General features: G+C 40.5%; 2 protein-coding genes and 1 non-coding gene across 4 annotated transcripts; all 3 read right to left on the minus strand.

Moving 5' to 3' along the window:
• Positions 1 to 570: 570 nt before the first annotated feature.
• LOC125576208 (somatic embryogenesis receptor kinase 4-like) lies at positions 571 to 4,506 on the minus strand. Of its 2 annotated transcripts, XM_048735635.1 has the most exons (12): positions 4,459 to 4,506; positions 4,056 to 4,332; positions 3,841 to 3,976; positions 3,687 to 3,758; positions 3,271 to 3,414; positions 2,984 to 3,052; positions 2,802 to 2,873; positions 2,649 to 2,722; positions 2,065 to 2,193; positions 1,639 to 1,980; positions 1,116 to 1,510; positions 571 to 1,026 (listed from the first exon to the last, which is right to left on the minus strand). In XM_048735635.1, the coding sequence occupies exons 1-12, from the start codon at positions 4,489 to 4,491 to the stop codon at positions 712 to 714; spliced, it is 2,058 nt and encodes a 685-aa protein (XP_048591592.1). In that variant the 5' UTR covers positions 4,492 to 4,506; the 3' UTR covers positions 571 to 711. The 2 variants fall into 2 exon arrangements, with proteins under 2 accessions (XP_048591592.1, XP_048591593.1); XM_048735636.1 differs by lacking the exon at positions 2,984 to 3,052.
• Positions 4,507 to 9,373: 4,867 nt separating this feature from the next.
• LOC106360710 (protein FAR-RED ELONGATED HYPOCOTYL 3-like) lies at positions 9,374 to 12,528 on the minus strand. Its single transcript, XM_048735453.1, has 2 exons — positions 10,156 to 12,528; positions 9,374 to 9,586 (listed from the first exon to the last, which is right to left on the minus strand). The coding sequence occupies exons 1-2, from the start codon at positions 12,526 to 12,528 to the stop codon at positions 9,374 to 9,376; spliced, it is 2,586 nt and encodes an 861-aa protein (XP_048591410.1).
• Positions 12,529 to 17,251: 4,723 nt separating this feature from the next.
• Positions 17,252 to 17,358, minus strand: LOC125576763. Its single transcript, XR_007315189.1, has one exon. It is a non-coding gene; the product is annotated as a small nucleolar RNA R71 (small nucleolar RNA).
• Positions 17,359 to 21,020: the final 3,662 nt, after the last annotated feature.

Raw genomic sequence — 21,020 nt, forward strand, 5'->3', positions numbered from 1 at the left:
GATGCCATTACGGAGATCTTGTTACGTAGGAGAGAAATCAGGGCAAGAGAGATTTGTATAGTGATTGTGATTCTACCTCTTGATCAAGGAGAAGAAAGGGGATTGAGAAACATGGATTATGGTTCAATTTCTCAGACTCTCATGTCGGAGAAAGGGATTAGGATTTGATTTGTTTGTGTTTTCACGATATAGGGATTTTGAAGAGATAATGTTCTTGTTTTCTTTCTTTTTTAAAATAGTTTATTTGTTTTAAAGAAATAGTTAGAAATATAACTAAAGACACATGATCACCTGAACATGACATCTCATTGGTTGCGGGTTATCTCGGTAATTTCTCCGAGAGAAAGTGTTCTAAAGACACAATGTGTCTCTTTGAGTAATTAATAACTCAGAATGTGTCTCTCAAGGTAAATTTTTCTTTTTGAGATGCTCTATATTTATTTATTTTTAGTTCTAAAAAATTGAAATAATGTTTTTAATTAAAAAGAAGACTAAAAATTACTAATTGCAACTAGGCAAATTAATTTTGTGTATTTAAAAGTTTTCCATTGTGAAAATAAATATACCGAATTTGATTTATCAAATAATATTATTAGAGATTTTTTTTGGCTAAGAAACAAAACAGTCGGTGCTTTTTTCATTGAATTGTAAACATATTGTTCATATCTACACTTAGTAAAGAACCCACTTGGCCGTTTCTAAAAGAAGAGGTTATCTTGGTCCTGATGGGTAATCGTTCTCGATGTGGGAGAGGGATTCTGGAATGAGCCAGTTAATGTCAGCATGAGGATAGTTAAAATCATCTGTCAGCATCTCCTCCTTTTCCCATTCTTCCCATTTCTCAGCTAAACCATCTCCTTCAAGCATTCTCACCACTTCTGACATATTGGGACGTTCCAACGAAGAACTTTGAGTGCAGAGCAGAGCCATTTGGATCAGCTGCTCCACTTCTTTATCCACGTACTTTCCTTCGAGCCCCGCATCCACAAGACTTTCCAACTTCTTCTCTTTCAGAACCTCTTTCACCTAGTCACCCATGAAATGAAAACATTCTTCATCAGTGTAAAAAATGATCATCTTGTACTAAGAAGATGAAAGAAAACCATGAGATATACCCAGTCGAGTAACATGATATCATCATCATTTGCAAGCCGAGCAAGATCGAACGCCTTTTGTCCGGTGATGAGCTCGAGAAGCATCACACCATACCCAAAAACATCAGTTTTCTCAGAAGATTTTCCAGTGGAAAGATACTCAGGGGCTATATGGCCAATTGTACCGCGTACGGCAGTTGTCACATGGGACTCATTATAATTCATGAGCTTTGCGAGCCCAAAATCTCCAACCACAGCTTCAAAGTTTTCATCTAACAATATGTTCGCAGCTTTCACATCCCGGTGAATGATTTTTTGGTCGCAGTGATCATGTAAATAAGCAAGACCCCTTGCTGCTCCCAGAGCAATATGCTTTCTTTTTGGCCAATCAAGTGCTGGATTGCCTTCGTGACTTTCTAACAAAGGAAAAATGAAAGATTTTCTTACCAATCAATACAATTCAAAAATAAAACTATATTACGATTGAAAAACTCGAAGGAATAATAACAATTCTTACAAGAGAGAGAGGGAGAGAGTAAGTTACCTCTCAAACAAGAAGCAACACTTCCATTACACATGTAGGGATAAACGAGCAATCTTTCAGTAGGTGTCATGCAAAATCCATGAAGCCGAAGCAAGTTCCTATGAACGGCCAAACTAATCATCTCAACTTCGGTCTGGAACTGAAGTTCCCCACCCATGGTACGTTCTTCTTTTAGCCTTTTGACAGCCACTAGCTTGCCATTGGCCAAACGTCCTTTATACACTTTACCAAAACCGCCTCTACCCAATACATTTTTGTTGCTAAAGTTATCTGTAGCAACTAGCAGTTCACGCAAGGAAAACCTTCTGAGTTGTCCTAAGTGAACCTCTGGGTCTTCTTCACCTGCAAAATATAGTTCACCAAAACAGAATTTAAGTTAGCCAAGGAAGCTTCAATCGGAAAAAGAGATGAAGATAGTTGACAAACCAGGTACATCAACAAAGCGGTCCTGTGCTTTACTTCTCAGCCACCAAGCAAGCGCTATGGCTGGACCAGCACAAAGAATTGCTGCACCTGCAGCAGCTCCAATTGCTATTGCTGTAGTGGTTTTCTTCCCTGAGGGTATAAAATAAACACAAAGTTTTCTTAATACAAACTCATTCGCAGTTACCTGACGCATTGAATAGTTTCTATGAGGAAACCGTTGATTCCATCAACCATGACTAACGTCTCAACAAATGTGAAAGAGATAATATATTTTCATGTCCTGTGTTACCCACAAATATTCAACAGCGTTTATCAACCCTTCTTTTCTAAACCAACTAGCAAGTCCACAGTTATTCGAACTTTTGAATACTTTTCAGCAATATCCGTGAACTTCTTTTGCTACTATCAAGCTGTCAAATTAAACTCTAGTAACTGGAAACTAATATCAATCATAGAAAAGAGAGGCGTTCCTCATTTGCAGATTATTAAACCTAGTAAAGATATGTGACATGTCAACTACATAACAAAATTTATTTCTTTAAGAAAAAAATCACATAAACATGAAATATCAACCAAATGGAAACCTGGTGGTGGTTGAGGAGGAGAGTTAGAAGTAGATGGAGGATCAGGAAGCGGCCTTAAACTATTATTGGCAAAACTGCAGATGATTTTCAGACAATTCAGTAACTCACTGTAACCAGCCCATGGACAATGAAATTAGGGACAAGAAGGAAAACCTAATAGGAGTGAACAGTGTGAAGGAACCATTAACAGGAATATCTCCACTGAGTCCATTGTTTGCGATATCCCTGCATTTTAGAATGATATGTTTCTTTTTTTTTTTCTTTTCTTTTCACAACACAAAAATACACCAACAAAGATGCACAGAACAATTCCAGAGAGACCAAATTACACTCACAGAACTTGCAGTGACACATTAGTCAAAGACCTTGGAATTTCTCCAGATAACTTGTTGTTATTAAGACGCCTAATCACATAGAGTAGGGATACCATATCAGTAAAGAGTTCAAGATGACAAACATAAGCTAGTACTCTTTTGAAATCTATCCAACTGCATAAGACTTAAAGGGCAATGCACATTTGAAAAAAAATAGCCTAAGTCTACTTGTGATTAGATGAGATCGCCAGTCTTTCAGTCGATAAAATAAATGAAGCGGCATAAAGAAAGATTTTACAGGTACATACAGGAACTTGAGTTTCTCTAGTTTGCCAAGAGACGACGGGATTGGTCCGCTTATTTTGTTCATGTAAAGATCCAAGCTCACCAGTTCCGCCAAGTCTCCAAGCTCTTCAGGTATTTCCCCAGTAATGTTATTGCTATAAAGCTCCCTGTCATTCAGCTTTGCTTAGTTTATATTTTAGGCGACAGAAGAATCCTTAGATTGGAAACCTCTGAAACTACTTTACCAAATAATCCATCTTACAGAAAACATAATGCAGTATGTACCAAACAAGATACCCTGTAATTTGGAACATTATAATAATAATAATATTCAGAGCTTAGATACATGAGAGTGGTGGAGCCTCTATTTTGTGAACGTGTCGCAGCAGTATCATAATTTTATAATGCCACCGGTTCTAGGTGTTTAAAGATGACGTACAAGTACTGCAAGCTTGGAAGATGACGAAGCTGTGGCACGAGTTGTCCAGATAGATTTGCATTCCCCAAGTCACTGAGAGAAAACATGAAGCAGTAGATTACCAAAGGGGTTTGAATCATTTAACGTAGAAACGAGCAACAGGATTACTACTTACACACGAATAACACTATTCTCGCTATTGCAAGTAATATGAAACCAAGTACATGGAGAGACAAGAGTAGCATCCCAGCTTTGGAGTACACTGTTAGGATCATCAACTAAACTCTTTTTCAGCTCATATAAGGCATCCCCTGTTGTATGCATCATAACAAGTTATTATGTGAAAAAAGTCATAAGCTTTACGCTAATTCAATTCAAGAGAGGAAGAACCTTCTGGGTTTCCGGCGGCCCTGAGAAGCAAAACGAAGAGTAGAATCAGGGAAGTTAAGCTACGGAGCGATGGCCCTTGTTGTTGTTCCATTTTACCAAAAGCAAAACCCATGAGAGGACTGCGAGCGAATCGGCTAATTACTTCCACCGTTGACGAAGAAGAAGAAGTAATTATTAGAGAAAAAAAGGGTCTTCCCTCTACGCGTATTCGGCCTTTGACCAGTTTTGAGATAAACCCAAAACTGGATTCTGGGGGTGCTGATCGTGGACCCCATTCCTGTGGAGAAGAAATGGGTATTGATTTGTCAAAGACTGAGAATTTTCTTCCTCAGACTGATGGCGAAAGCTAAGCAAGGCGAAGAAGCAAACTCTAGCCTGAAATTAGGATCAAATGTTCAAATACCCTCCAAACTCTGATGTCATATCTTTGAGGCATCTCCTCTCGAGCCCTAAATGTAAAAAGACAATCTCACAAAGACACCCATATAAACAGAAAGATAAACATTTATTTTTAAAATAAAAAAAGGCGAAAATGACAAAAAATACTCTGAAATAAATGAAGTATTTACAAGTTGTATCAGGGTATAACCCATCCGTAATGACCCGATCCGGATGTATGGTCAATTCAATTGAACCAAATCGTTTAACCGTTTAACCAATCCCTCGAAACCAAACCAATCCCTCAAAACCAAACCAATCCTTCGAAACCAAACCAAATATGTCGATTTTATCAAACCCTCTCAATTTCCCTCAATTAATTCGACTCATTTCTCCCCCTCTTTTCACTCCACATAAACGAGAAGAAACCCTAGTTTTGAAAATCAATCGGTGAGTTCAGAGGAGCCAACAACGATTACGATATGGTGGTCGAAACGAGAGGAGGGGGTAAGAGGAAGGATAATCCAACGAAGAAAGAGGTTCGGAAAGTGAAGTTTGTAAAGACGGCCTCCGATAATATTGAGAAGACGACGACGGAGAATGTTGAATCGACGGGAACGGCAAAGACGACGGAGATTGTTGACTCGAGGGAGAACACGACGGATGTCTCGACGCAGGTGACGACGGATGTCTCGACGGAGAAGACGACGGATGTCTCGACGGAGAAGACGACAGATGTCTCGACAGAGAAGACGAGTGAAGACGCGAGGGAGAGTACGGCAGAGATAACGGAGCCGAGTGATGTGGCTTTAGAAACTGCTCCGGCGACAGTGAACAAAGGTCCTGCTGGCCAATCTCCTCCAGCTCCTCCAGCAACTCCGGCGATTGGGACTAAATCTGAAGAAGAAGAGAATGAGGAAACCCCTTCTTCTGGAGATGAAGAGAATCAGAAAGCCGGTTCTGGAGAGGAAGAGAATGATCATGACTACTGCTCCGATGGTTCTAGCCAGGAGAATGAAGATGCTGAAGAAGAACAAGAAGAAGCAGATGAGAAGGAAGAGAAGGAAGAGACTGAAGGTCCTGAAGAAGGAAATGGAGACGGAGAAGGAAAGGATAATGAGAATGAGAATGAAGGTTCTGAAGAAGAAAATGACCGAGAAGAGTTAGCAAATGGAGACGACAATGAGAATCCACCTGAACCCGGGAATCCACCTGAACCCGAGGTAACAAATGTAACAAATTTTCAATTGAGTGTGTTACTGCTAGTAATATTAGGGGAAGTATAGGAAAAACATGTTAGTTTTGGTAGAGGTAAACTGAAATTGTGTAAACGGATATAACTTGGATATAACTTGGATATAATTTAGATATAACTAACTTGGATATAACTTTAGTATGACTTGGATATAACTTTGGTATAACATAGTGAAAACTTTGGTATAACTTGCAGGGTTTGAATGGAAATGTGGCAACCGAGGCAATCAAACCAACCAGCATGTTCTTCAAGCCAACCGAGTACAGAAAAAAAATAAAGCTAGGGACAAGGTGTATGATAGCTAGCGCGATTAAGACGCTAAAAAATCTGAAACCCAAGCTGTCTAACGCGGAGATGAGCTGGTTCAAGGAGCATCCTCAATTCAGACACATTTTCCACATGAAGATAGAGACTAACCACAGGGTTCAGGGAATGTGGATGTTATTGTTGCGTACTGCTGGTAGCGAGAAGCTGAGAGAAGTGTGGTTTATTGTGAATGGGGTTCCAATCCGTTACGGGCTGAGGGAACATGGTTTGATATCTGGGCTATTCTGCCAGAACTATCCTCTCGGCTACAAAGAGCTTGGTGGGACGAGGTTCGTTGATCGTCATTTCAAGGAAGGAGAACCGAGAAGGTTAGAGGATGTTAAGAAGAAGCCAGTGAACATGGGACCCCACAAAGACAGACTGAAGATGGCGGTTCTATTCTTCTTAGCTTCGGTTGTTTGTGCGCAAACGAAGGTTGAACACAAGGCTAATGATGTATTGGAGGTGTTCCAGAGAGCAGTGGATGATCTTGAGTACTGCAAGTCCTTTCTGTGGGGGAGATTTTCCTATGATTACATGCTGAAGGAGATCTCTCACACAATGAAGCCTTTTGGAGGGGTGGTGAAAGAGAAAACATTATGGCCGCTACCAGGTTTTTGTGTTCCATTAGAGGTATGCAAAATCCCATTAAACCAGTCTGACAACATTGTTGTTTACTAATGCAAAAATGTTGTGTGTAACAGCTTCTTGCATTCGAGGCAATTCCGAAGCTAGGAATAGCGTTCAGAGAGCCTGTGGTTGGAGCTGGTCGCGACTGTCCGAGGATGTGCAAGTCCTACTTTAAACGAAATGGAATGACAGGGGTGTCACTTTCTGTGATAAACAAGGAACTGGGTAACACAACTGTAAGTCTTCCTGTGAACTATGGTGGAACTAGGGTAGGAATAAAGTGAAACTGTGGTAGAAGTAAGGTAGTACTAGAATGGGAACTAGGGTAGGAATAAAGTGAAACTGTGGTAGAAGTAAGGTAGTACTTATTTTCTTTTTAGATAGAAATTGCTAAGTTTTAAAATTATTTATGTGTGTGACAGGTTATTGACAGCATCATCCCCACCAAAACTCCACGAGAAGAAAGCCTCTTGGATGAGATTATGGAAGATGAAGACGATGTTGATCAATCTGATATAGCTGTGGACAGTTGGGAGAAGTGTCTGGATGCAGGGCAGAAGGTTTTTTTTAAAGACATGTTCGACGAAGATGTAGCTGGGCGTGAAAACAGCCAGAACCGATTGAAGATGCAACAGGGGATGGAGTACAGGTAGGTGAGCAGTCGATTCAGCTGGGAGATGTTATGAATATGCTGAAAAAAACAATGAAACTGATGAGGAAAATTGACAAGAAAGTTGACCAGCTGGATGGGAGATTAGCCCCGCTTGAGGAGTTTGTGAAGGAAGCACAAGGCAAAGTAGTAGAGGTTGAAGAAGCAGAATCACAAGGGAAAGGCAAAAGAAGAAAACCCAGAAGTCTGTGGGGAAAGGCAAAAAACAGAAAACCAAGTGAAGTCGAGTGGAGTGAAACAAAGTCTCTGGATGTTTTATGTTAATCGTTTTTTTTTTTGTTAAAGACAAACGAAGTCTGAATCTTTATCTTGTTTGTGATGTGGATTTACAACTTTAACTATGTTATGACTAAGTTGTTATGTGATATTAGTGTTGTAATGTTGTTATTAGATTTGTCTCGTTTTAGGTGAATGATAATTCTATGACATATTACCAATTGAAATGAAATCCACTAAGCCAACACTCAAGACAAACAAAGTTCTTAACATAACCACATAATAAGTCTAACATTAGATAAGATTCAAAGACTTAACAGAACAAACCTAGTAGTACTTATACAAGTCTTAATAGAACAAAAAAAAGACTTGTAACCGAAACTGGAAATAGATAGGGAATACAAAGCAAAGTTCTTATTTTTAGCACATCCATACTAAGAACTTGAGATTTGAGAATCTCATGGACGAGAGGTAGAGGTAATAATCCTCTTAAGCTTAGCAATCTCTTCAGCCATATCATTCACCTCCATCCTTAGGCGCCTCACTTCATCCTCAACACCAAAAGCCCATGGCTGACGAAAGTGCATCCCATCGTCCTACACAGTTTCACGCATAGTATAACGCAGTTTTACCCATAGTATAACTAGGTTTCACTCAGTAGGATTAACACAGTTTTACCCAGAGTATAACTAAGTTTCACTAAGTTTAATTAAATCAGTTTTACCCAGAGTATAACTAAGTTTAACATATTTCTACAAAGAAGGAAATTACCTCATAATTCTTGCAGGTGAAGTACCTACTCCCATGCAAGGTATCGAAATCGTGGCGATACTTAGGATTTGGAGAAACATCGGTCTTGATTTCACCACCACATGGGCAACGGGTAGGAATTCCATACTGGGCATCGCAAATGTAGCCTAACATGTCGTAGTGTTTCTTGTGTTTCGTCATGTCCTTCATCTCTTGGTACGGGTGAGTCATGGTCAGTAGAGGGAATTTTGAAATAGATAAGATGAGGGAGGGAAGAGTGTGAGGAGTGTGAGGAGGAGGAGGAGTGGAGTAGATAAGATGAGGGAGGGAGGGAGGTAGATATCAACGAGATGAGAAGAGAGTAAAGAGAGAGAGGGGAGAGAGAGAGAGAAATAATTGAAATAATTGACTAAAGTGAGACAGAGCACAGTAGACGAGACGGAGAGCAGAGAGGGAGTCTACTTTTTGACCGAAATAATTGAGATTTTTGGAATATTATCGATTAGGCGCAAATTTTTTTTAGTTCCCCCCCCCCCCCCAAAATATTTGCTCATAGTTATACTGAAGTTTCAGGTGTTACCAAATTTTTTCATAGTTCTATTTTTTGTGATTTCAACATTTTTTAGTTTTACGTATAATTTAAATTTGTGAAGAAGGTTTTACTTGTTATTTTCCCTCATTATCATGCAAGTTTAATTGATAAATGCAAGAATATTTTCGAAAGCACGAGAATTGTAGAATAGTCCTTTGTAAGCTGCTCTTATTAAGAAAATGAACTTGGAAAGACTATACAATGCATAATAGAAAATGTGATGACGATGAATTAGTTTAGTTAATTTCACTAATATAATTTCAGGAGGAGTTTCAGTTGATGAATTAGGGGAGTAGTCAAGTGAATGTGTTTGTGCATTAACAATTTTGTGTTGGATTAGAGGGGATGATGCCAAGTAAATATCTGTTATTTACGATCATAGTAACACCTTGTTTTACTAGTTTTCCGTGGTTTTCCATAGTTGCAACATAAGTTCGACAGTGCACAGACTTAGAAAATACATAGGTTCCAATACAGGGAAACATAAGTAAGTAAACTTAGAATAAAACTTTCTCACACCATTAAACATAGAGATTTTGAAAGTCTCTAACAATTTCCTCTTCTTGTTGGATCCTCTCCAAACTAATTGTGAGTTCTGCAATGGTTTGGTTTAACTGCTCGATCACCCTACTCTTCTCTTGGATCTCATCCCGGGCTTCAATCAAAGCCATTTTTTGCCATTCTGTACCATCCTCTACATCAAACCATTTGAAGTAGTTGCATCCATTTTTCTCCTGCCAAAAATTCCATTGTAAATAATTTCTTTATTTTTCAATCTTGGATCACAATTTCTATCATCAGCTGGGATACCTTATAACGCGGACAACCATAAAATCGTCGCCCCGGGTTCTTGTTTGTCCAAGCTTGTCTTATTTCGGCATATAAGCGACATAAACACAATTTTCTTGCAGAATTTTCCCTTCTCCTTGACGAACCCGAACCATCTCCTTGCATCTTCGATATTTTGTCCTCAGAAAGTAAGTAGAAGAGTCTCGAGAGAGAGAAGTGAGAGAAGAGAGAGAGGGAAGATGGAGTATTTTTATCATTTATTGGATATATAAAGGACCAAATTCGGGTATATTCAGGAAAAATTATACTTAGTTATACCAAGTTTCTCAGTAGTTGTCCAAACCCGATTAAAATTAACAACAACAACATTCCAAGTTCAACATACCAAAAGCAACATAGCAAAAGCAACATAGCAAAAGAAACATTCCAAGATTTAGTTTGTTTCACTTGGAGGATTAGAATGCATTCCAAAAAACAGCCAATTAAAACCAAAATTTATCCTCGCTCGCCTTACGTTTTGTGTCCTTTTACGCCGTTCTCCAACTGATGGATTCCTATTAACCTTTTTCCTTCCCTTCCTTGTCAGCTTTTTTGGAGGTATGATCTGGAGCTCTTTGATGTGATCTGGTACAATCCATTCAGACTTGTCCGGCACAGAATAAATGGTCCTGTAATAAGCCATTGCCCAAAGTTCTGTCCAGTAATACTTTGAGCACAACTGATGATACTCTATGTTGACCTCACGTCGACGACCATTAGCAGCAGGAACCTCAAGGAAATATAAGTAAGCAGCAAGTCCGTGAAGACAAGGATACTTTTCATAATCAAATACCTTGCAGCTACACGACTTCGCTATCAAATTCACCAAATAAACCTTCCCATTGTCAGTGTCGGTAACCTCGTACTCAAGATCATAACTATTCAGCTCATGCACTGGCGTTTTCTCAGCTTTGGCCCATAAGTTGTGCAAATGGATCTCAACCAGAGGAACCAGTTTGGTATCAATTGATCCAGACACGGCGTCCTTCCGATGTTCATTAAACCAGTCAGATATTTTTTTGATGATTGTATCCAACAATGGTATCAAGGCATACCTCCTTGCGTCCCTAAACGCGCTATTCATCGACTCCACACTGTTGCTAGTGTCCAAGTTGTATCTACAACCTGGAAAGTAGACCCTAGCCCATGTTGCTCTGTTAGTGTTCTCCTCCAAATACTTGCAGGCTGAAGGATATCTCACCTTAAAAGATGCATAAGCAGCCTCGAACTCAGGCACTGTGTAATACCTAGCCAACTCCATAAATCTCCATGGCACTACGGCTTTGATGGTGTTACAAGCATGGTTTCTCACATTCTGAGCTAGATGCCATATACAATGGCCATGGTGAGATTGTGGATACACATTAGCTACAGCAGTGATGAGGCTCTGATTTCTATCGCTCATAAAAACTATTTCAGAAGAGTCCGGTATAACAGTTTTGAGCATCTCGAAAAACCAAGTCCAACTAGCATTATTCTCACCGTCAAGTACCGCAAACGCGAGGGGATAATGGTGACGATTAGGATCTTGAGCTTTAGCAAATACTAGTACCCCACCATATCCGTTCTTCAAAAATGTAGCATCCACAAGAATCACTTTCCTCATGGCCTTAAACCCTTCAATGCAAGCTCCTAAAGCTATGAAAAGGTACTTGAACTTACCTGCCTCATCCAACTTCAACTCTGTTGTTGTTCCGGAATTAGCCTGCTCTAACATGTACAAGTAGCTAGGCAACATCTTGTAGCTGTCTTCTGAATTACCACGCAACTCACGCATAGCTAGATTTTTCCCTCTCAAGGCTGTGGAGTAAGATACCGATACACCCAGTTTTAACTTAATTAAGTCTATGATATCTCTCGGAACAGGAGTCATCAGTTTTCCAGGATATTCCTCATTCAAAAAAGTTGCAACTACAGATCCTTTCCTCTTGCTGTTGCAGCTATTACTTTGATTAGTCCGAGAGCATGTATGCACACCCCAGTACCTCCTAATAGAAAAAAATTCCGTCTCTCGAATCCTCGCAGCTCGCAATCCCCATTTACAGTTTGCGTCACAACATTTTAACACCAACCGTTTACGATCAGATTTTTTAATAACATAATGAAAGCTGCAACCAAATGCAGCTCTATCCACCACCTCTTGAAGTGATCTCTTGTTTGGAAATTCCTGCAGAAGGTACAGACCCATAGCATCTCCCCATTCCTCTATAACTTGACTACATTTTACTAAAGGTATCTGCTCAACATACATATTACCACTGCCATCCATATTAGCTGTGGTGTCCTTCTCAGCAGCGGTTTCTGTCTCAGCTGCAGTTTCAGTCTCAGCTGCAGTTTCCGTCTCAGCTGCAGTTTCCGTCTCAGCTGCGGTTTCTGTCTCAGCTGCAGTTTCCGTCTCAGCTGCGGTTTCTGTCTCAGCGTCTATATCCATAAAATCATCATGTCTTCTTTCGTCATCATTCTCTACCTCTATCTGCTTCTTCTGTTGATCTGCCTCCCCGTTTTCTACGTACAGAATCATGGCTTTAGGTCCGACTTCATCATCATTTCCCTGCAACGCTTGGTAATTCATACCAACAGAACTTTTGCACACTCTTGACACCACCTCTAACTGATCCGATACACTCGTCTCCTCCACTAACAAAAGACTTCTACGGTTGTCTTTATCAATTGTTATTAGGTAAACAAACAAATCCTCATCATCACAAATAGTTAGCTCTGCCTCACATCCAACCACCATCGGCATGTACCTCAGCACCAGTTTTACATTCCTTTTATTTAACGACAGCTTTTTATACAACCTTTCTTCTAGCATTGCCAAAGTTATATCATCCACTGTTGTCTTCATGGTTACACTATAGACTCGATCTTTGAATTTGAAATGTATGCTCACGTGTTTCGTCATTGTATCCTGCAAAAACAACAAATTCAAGTGAGTTATACTAGTGTTATCTAATTATCTACAGTTATACGTATTATACTTCAATTATCAGTTCTACTAGTTTTACCAAGTTATGTTTCAACTACATATCAAATTGAGGTTTCGGGTACTATAAGCTCAAGAACCTCAACTCAACTCAATTCCATAGAGGCAACTCAAATCAATGAACCAACCATATGCTTTAATTAATTCACATTTCCAATTACACACCCTAAAAACAATTTTTATCCAATGCAGCTTGGAGAGGAGAACAACTAACCTGCATTCGCCGGAGAATCCAACGATCGAGCTTTCTGGGGAGCTGCGAGATTTCTCGGGAGCTGCGAATTGAATTGGACGAGCTGGAATCGATCGAGCTTTTTGGGGAGGACGACGAATGGGGGAATGGATAATTTATTTCTCACTTTAATTTCATATATTTTGTTTTATTTTTATTTTTATCTTTTTAATTGACATTGAATCAGAATCATATAACCAAACCGCCCAATCTATAAACCCGCCATAACCCAAACCAATTTGTCCCGGACCAGAACCCTCTCAACCCGATTCCGTCAATTTTCGATTTTTCTATTTTTTTTATTTCACCCACTGAAGGATGATTACGACATTTCATGTCTCATTAATGAATGAGGGGCATAGGCGGTTGATAGAGCCCATAGGAGATTTTGCAAGTCACGTTTAGGGGCAACCGGGGAGATGCCTCCATATCTTTCTCCCTTGTACCTCGTTTAATCAGGTGGCTTACTCAGCTCTTCTTGCCTTGCATTCTGTAAACCCTCCAAACTTTGGTAAAATAAGTATTTTATCCTCCAAATATTTGCAATTGGTATGCATATAATTTAGGGTCTATTTGCCAAATAACCAAAAAATAATAATAATTAGATTTTTAGTAAGAGGTTAGAGAGAGATAGGAAGAGAAATAAGAAGAAAGAAAGTGTTTTTAGTTAGATAGTGGGTTTTTTTTTATGGTTATAGGATGCAAATTCCCTATAATTTATGTATGTTTTTATTGTACGTCAAAAGACTATTTTATTACTTAAACTTTAGGTGGTCTAGGTAACTACACCAGAATAGAACAATCAATAAATTGTAACTCTCTATGGAAGGATCTAGTAGTTTTAGCTAAAAATTCTAAAATCTGATTGCGTGCTCGTGGAACATAAATGATGTTGAAATCTTGGAACCATATCTGTAGCGTCTCTATTCTTTCCAATTCTGTCGCAAAACTTGGCCAGGCATGAGGCTCCTTTATCATTGCAATCAGCTCTTTACAGTCTGTCCCAAATCTCTGGCATGTTGAATGTTTAAGCATGCTCTCCATTGCCCATTGCAGTGCTTTTACTTCTTAATGCAAGGCTGATTCGCATCGAGTGAAATTTCTTGTCCCTATAAGTTGAATGTTCCCACCACTATCCATCCAGACCATCCACATCCACTAAAGTGAGCAGAGGATGTCCAAGATCCATCTAACAAGCAAAAATATTACCCAAGCTTATGACTTGGGGTTCCTCAATATTGTTATCTTGTACCACAGGTTGTACCACTTCGTTCGCATCAAACCAGGTTTGACATTCACTTTCTGCATGTCAAACTAGCTCCAAAGGATCTCTGTGTATCCCCCTGAAAAGTTTGTCATTCCTAGTCTTCCAAATATACCAGATTATCAATATTGACATAGTTCTCCAATAGACCAACATCCAAATCCTTCAATACCGGTCGCTAACTCTCAGATTATGATGCATAACTGGCGCTACATGGATAGCTAATCTCGCATGGGTCGTTGGAATTCACGGATCCCCCTACACCTTGACTTCATAACCTGAATGTATCCTATGTCTGATTCCCAATAATAACTTCCTTGCAGCAGAAATGCTAGTCCACACATACGATGGGCTTCTAGCTGAGTTTACTCTAAGTGGTGAACTCAATCTATAGTATCTTCCCCTCAAGACCCGGGCAACCAAAGAGTCAGGAAATTGAACTAGCCTCCATAATTGTTTTGCCAATAGTGCCAGATTGAACTAATGGATCATACGAAAAACACTCCCACTGATATACCTTGGATTTGACCCATTTTCATCCATGGTATATAGGTATTTTACTATATATATATATATCTATGTTTTATACTCTTCTAGGTACTTTTTCAGGTTCAGGTGCATTTCGGAGTAAAGCTATGACTTTGGAGCATTTTGGAGCTTAAAGGACATTTCACCCGAGCTGACCACGTAGAGGTCGACGAGAGGATGATCAATCGATCGATGCGCATCAGTGCTGTCGGTCAATACCAAGAGATGCCTCGACAGATGAAGATTAATATCGATCGATGTACACAAGTACCATCGATCGATGTCGAGACATCAGACACGCGACATTTGGATTCAGCAGACTTAAAACCCAAGGCCAAGCCAAATTACCAAAATGCCCTGACGAGTTTTTAACCTAGTAGATTATATACTGCCTAAGTGTTTTGACGGCAGGAGAGCTTTTAAGACCTAGTTTTTGTTACATGTTTCATTTTGAGAGAGAGAGAAGAGAGTTTTGGAGAGAAGATCACTTGTGATTGGAACTCCTTGTTTTCATTTCTTTTCATCTATACTATGAGTTTCTATTTTTTTATTGTTATGAATTGCTTTGCTATGTCTGAGTAGTTCAATTATTAGATCTAGGGTTCAGATAGGTTTGTGGGATTAGCCTCAAACTATAGATATGCCTTGTTGTGATATTCATGATAGATTTGTATTCATTGTTTGTTTTAGCCTAGTTAACTAGAATTTGATCATAGGATTGCATACTCAAGCACCCTTGTTATCCCATCCTGACATCTATCTATCATATTAGGACTTCTAGAGAGGGCTAACCGCCAATTTAGTATCTTAATTGGGCATATCATACTCGCACATAGGCCTGGCTAGAACCCGTCGATCGATGTCTGATATACCTTCGATTTGACCCATTTTTATCCATGGTATATTAGTATTTTACTATATATATATCTATGTTTTCTACTCTTCTAGGTATGTTTTCAGGTTCAGGTGCTTTTCGGAGTAAAGCTATGACTTTGGAGCATTTTGGAGCATAAAAGACATTTCACCCGAGCTGACCACTTAGAGGTCGACGAGAGGAAGAATAATCGATCGATGCGCATCAGTGCTGACGATCGATATCAGGAAATGCCTCGACAGATGAAGATTAATATCGATCGATGTACACAAGTACCGTCGATCGATGTCGAGACACCAGACGCGACATTTTAGATTCAGCAGACTTAAAGACCAAGGCCAAGCCAAATTACCAAAATGCCCTGACGAGTTTTTAACCTAGTAGAATATATACTGCCTAAGTGTTTAACGGCAGAGAGAGCTTTTTTCTTTTCTAGACCTAGTTTTGTTACAAGTTTCATTTGGAGAGAAGATCACTTGTGATTGGAACTCCTTGTTTCATTTTCTTATCATCTATTCTATGAGTTTCTATTTATCTATTGATATGAATTGCTTTGCTATGTCTGAGTAGTTCAACTGTTAGATCCAGGGTTCAGATAGGTTTGTGGGATTAGCCCCAAACTATATATCTGCCTTGTTGTGATATTCATGATAGATTTGTATTCATTGCTTGTTTTAGCCTAGCTAACTAGAACTTGATCATAGGATTGCATATTCAAGTACCCTTGTTATCCCATCCTGACATCTATCTATCATATTAGGATTGCTAGAGAGGGCTAACCGCCAATTTAGAATCTTAGTAGGGCATTTCATACTCGCGCATAGGCCTGGCTCGAACCCGTCGATCAATGTCCTCCACTGACAATCGATCGATGTTGGCAAAAGTGTATTGGTCGACGTCTTAATAGACTATCGATCGACACTCTCTTGTGTATGCATCTAACCGGTGAGACACAAGATCTAGTCTGTTAACCAGTGGTACATGCGACAGCTGATCACTGAGTTAAGCGAATGAGCTCTAATATATCATGCATGCAACAGTTAGGCATCTATAGGAATTATAATCTCCAACACCTGAATAGTGGCCCTGCATCTAATATCATTTCCAACCTAAGTTACATTTATCATTTACTCGCTAGTTACTATTGCTATTTTATTTAAAACATTACAACCTTTAGAATTAATAAACACTATATTTAATTGTTCCCTAGCTCCTTGTGGATTCTATCCCTAAGTACTACATCTGAACCTCTTTTGATGAGAGTAACACTCCTTAGGGTAATTTGAGTGGTATCATGATGCTAAAGGAGGACGCTCGATCGAAACCACTGGCCGACTACAATCGCCCAGATGAGTACTATTCCAATAAATCAGCTATTCGACTTCCGGAGATCCAGAAGCAGAATTTCGAGCTGAAGCCTCAATACTACACTCTCGTGTCGCAGATACCCTACTCTGGGTTACCGCACGAGCATCCTATGGACCATTTGGAACAGTTCAAGGATCTAATAGCTGCTATTCGGATGGAAGGAGTCCCCGAAGATTACCTGCTGTGCAAACTCTTCAGATACACGCTGAATGGAGAAGCGATGCACTAGCTTAGGCAGCAACCCACATGATCTTTAACATCCTGGAGCGACATGAAGAATGCTTTCTTACGAAACTTCTTCGATGAGGCGCGCACTGAAGAACTTTGGAACAAAATTTCCACATTCTCGCAGAAGGCTGGAGAGTCCTTCAAAGATGTGTGGATTAGATTTAGGTGTTTCCAGCGAGACTGTCCACACCACGGATTTAATGAAGTGCAGCCGCTAAGCACTTTCTTCTGAGGTCTCGCTTTATAGTATCAAATGGCTCTTGATACGGCGAGTGAAGGAAACTTCACTACTCGGAATCCGTTGGAAGCTGTGAGACTTATTGAAAACCTTTCTAACAGCAGCATCGCCAAAAACACTGACTCTGAACGGAAGAAGTCTGTAGCCTCTATCGGGAAGGAACAGATGGACGAAGTAAGAGCTAAGTTAGATGTGGTGCACGAGCTTCTTAGGAAGCAAGTCTGTTCAGCTGAAGGAGAAGTAGCAGATACGGAAGGAGAAGAAGATGTGAATTACATCGGAGGTACTGGATTCCAAAAATTTGGAAACCAGGGCGGAAACAGAAACTTCTTTGGAAATTCACAATTTCAAAAAACCCTTCAACAACAGCAAGAGCTACTCAAACTCTTACTACCAAAAGCCACCACCCCAGACTCAGGAAAGCAAGATCGAAGAGATGCTTGATCGAGTACTGTTGGGACAACAACAAATCACCGTGGATTTCAACGGTAAGATAGACTCTGCCTACAACAATCTGAACACCAAAATCGAGACCTTAGGGACTCAGGTGAGAAAACTTGAAACCCAAGTAATTCAAACGGGCGAGACTATAAAGAGGCAAGAAGCTTTCGCTAGAGAGGCAGGAGCCGACAAGGGGAAACACCACGTAAATGCCATCATAGATGATGAATTCTGGCAAGTGGTGAGAAATGAAAAGCTTGAGGAAGGAGATTTCGAAATCGAAAGCTCCATGAGTCTCGGCGGATCCCAATGGTGTCGACCGATGTCGATGAACTCGCATCGATCGACAGACCATGATGAAGATCGATGTATGGATTACTCCAGTCATCGATCGACGTCGTCTGCCAATTCGACTGAATGCAATGCGGTTCAAATTCTAACTCATGAAGAATTCGCAGCTAAGCATCCTCACCCACCCTCCCCTTTCTATGATAAAATCGATCGATCGGTTGGGCCAACCATCGATCGACAGAGTGAGCCCGACGTCGATCGTCACAACACACCTCCCATCGATCGACATGCACCTCTGACATACCGAGTGCGGTTACCCTCAATCGATAATTTTTACATCAATGCACTCAGACCACCACCTAAACCATTAGCAAACCCACCCGAACCAAAACCCAACCCTTTAACTAGTTCACCAGAATCTGTTCAAGAAGAACAAGAATCTGAAGGGAGAAGGTCAAGGAAAAGAAAGGAGAAGATTCCTAAAAACCTTAAGAGGGAAGCTAACGATAAGGAGATGGATGGTTTCACTAAACGAGTCCTCAGAATCCCAATCGAAAAACCTTTTGATGAAGCTTACTTCACACACCGGTTGTGGATGTTCTTCAGAGAAACAAAGGTAACTGAGGAGGACATTAGGAGAATGTTTCATCAAGTCAGAGAGAAGATGAAACACATGATCACATTGACAAAGAAGAGTGATCCTGGGAAGTTTGCAATACCATGCGTAGTCAAGGGTGTTGAATTTCCTCATTCCATGTGTGACACAGGAGCATCAGTTAGTATCCTCCCTCGGATCATGGCATACCAGCTTGGTTTGACCATCGAACCCTCAACAGAATCCTTCACCTTCGTGGATCTTTCAGAGAAACGATCAGGAGGCATCATAAGAGATCTGGAGGTACATATTGGTAATGCCCTTGTCCGTGTAGATTTTCATGTCTTAGACATCGAGCTTAACTGGAACTCTTCACTTCTGCTTGGAAGAACTTTCCTAGCTACAGTAGGAGCTGTATGTGACATGAACAAAAACAAATTGTGTCTAACGCTCATAGACCCAAACATCCACTACGACCCCATCCGACCTAAGAGAAAGGTCATTAATTCTGTGGATTATGGGAAAGAACTTGGCTTCATTGGCGCATGCCATTGTGGAGCAGAGTATGAATCGGAGTACGAAACAGAGTACTCAGAATCGATCGACACCCCAACATTTTCATCGATCGATTCCAATGTGTCAATGGTGACCGATGACCACAACAACACGTCACTCGACGTAATGCACCCACTTGACCATTTCGCTTCACCAAATCATTGTTACCAACATTTTGCCTTCCAACCTCCAACCAGGAGAGGACATGATGATTATTCCCTAGGCAGCTGGGCAAACAGTGGTTTCCATGAAAGTTTTGCAGTTAACACTGTAATTACTTCACCTAATGAGGAACATACCGAGGAATACGATGAGGATTACTGGAAAGAACGTGCAATAGAAATATCTTTGCAGGATGAAAGACTTGAAACACATAAGTTCACCAACACGTTTCCAACATCGTTCGATGCTGTGCACTCCACATCGGTCGATACCCACCCTCGTCCAGCAAAACAACCGCTCACATCGATCGACACCCACAAAGGAACATCGATCAATATTCGCGCCGCAGCGAAAATCCAGGAGCAGGAGAATATTCCTTCCCTAACTAGGTTTATAGACACCTATATAAATCGTTTTGCACCTCCGAAACCACCTACACACATTAGAGCAAACACACAAGCAAATAAGATGAACACTCTTCCTTCTACATCAACAGAAAAATCCATGAAGAGCAATCATCTCAAGAACACAAGTTCTGCAGAAATTACACTGACATCGATCGATGTAACTGTATCTACATCGATCGATACTACTCTAAATCCTAATCTTTCTATTTCTAAATTGAATGATTATACAAACATTGATTACGATTTTCTAACACCTGATGAATTTGGTATTTTCAGGGACACATATGACAACGCACGTGCAATGGATGGAAGGATTTTACAAGTGTCCAGAGAGGACATAGCAGACATCCTTCAAGTAGGCAATGGACCTGACAACCTATTCTCACAGCAACGTGGAACTCCAGACGTCATTCAAACAGATCCTAACAACCACGCAGGAGTCACCACAGCAGAGACCAACCCAGATCTATCACGCCAACCAAAAGAGCAATCATCGATCGACGGTACGACGGAGACATCGATCGATAGGGTAACACCAACGTCGATCGATATGGATGAACCAACGTCGATCGACAGACGGTATGAATGTGGGAACCGCGCTTTCGACATGTATGGAGCCATAAACTTCACTTGGGAACAAAGGGACGGATATGGAGTCTACAGAGATGGGCGTGGACACGCACGAGGCGCAGCTGGTGAGATGATACATGTCACAAAGGATAACATCAGGAAAATACTGGAAAGAGCATCTCTTTTTGAAGAGAGCCACATCTGTCTTCCAGAACATGCCACTTCCTTCACACTCACAAGACTGGCACCAGAACTCTACACCAAAGATGAAATCGATGAGATGGTGTTTGGTATGTGTGGAGCTCAGGAGAAATTGGGAGAGGAGCTCAAAACATTGGTAGAAGATACACATCAGCCTTTGGATAGAGGCTACAATGAGCTTTTCAGATGTATAGCAGAAATGAGGACAGAAATTGAGAGTTTACGTCAGCAACTTGAGAAGGAAGCTACGACCTCAGCATCGATCGAGGCACCACGTGCAACATCGATCAACGTCAGTCTTCCTACAGCTCAGATCCCTGCAGAACCGCGCTGTTCAACACAACACAGGGATGAATGGGAAGTCTCATACATCGACACAAGGATCAACGACGTTTACTGC

This window comes from Brassica napus, chromosome A7 (assembly GCF_020379485.1).
Source record: "Brassica napus cultivar Da-Ae chromosome A7, Da-Ae, whole genome shotgun sequence".
NCBI lineage: Eukaryota > Viridiplantae > Streptophyta > Magnoliopsida > Brassicales > Brassicaceae > Brassica > Brassica napus.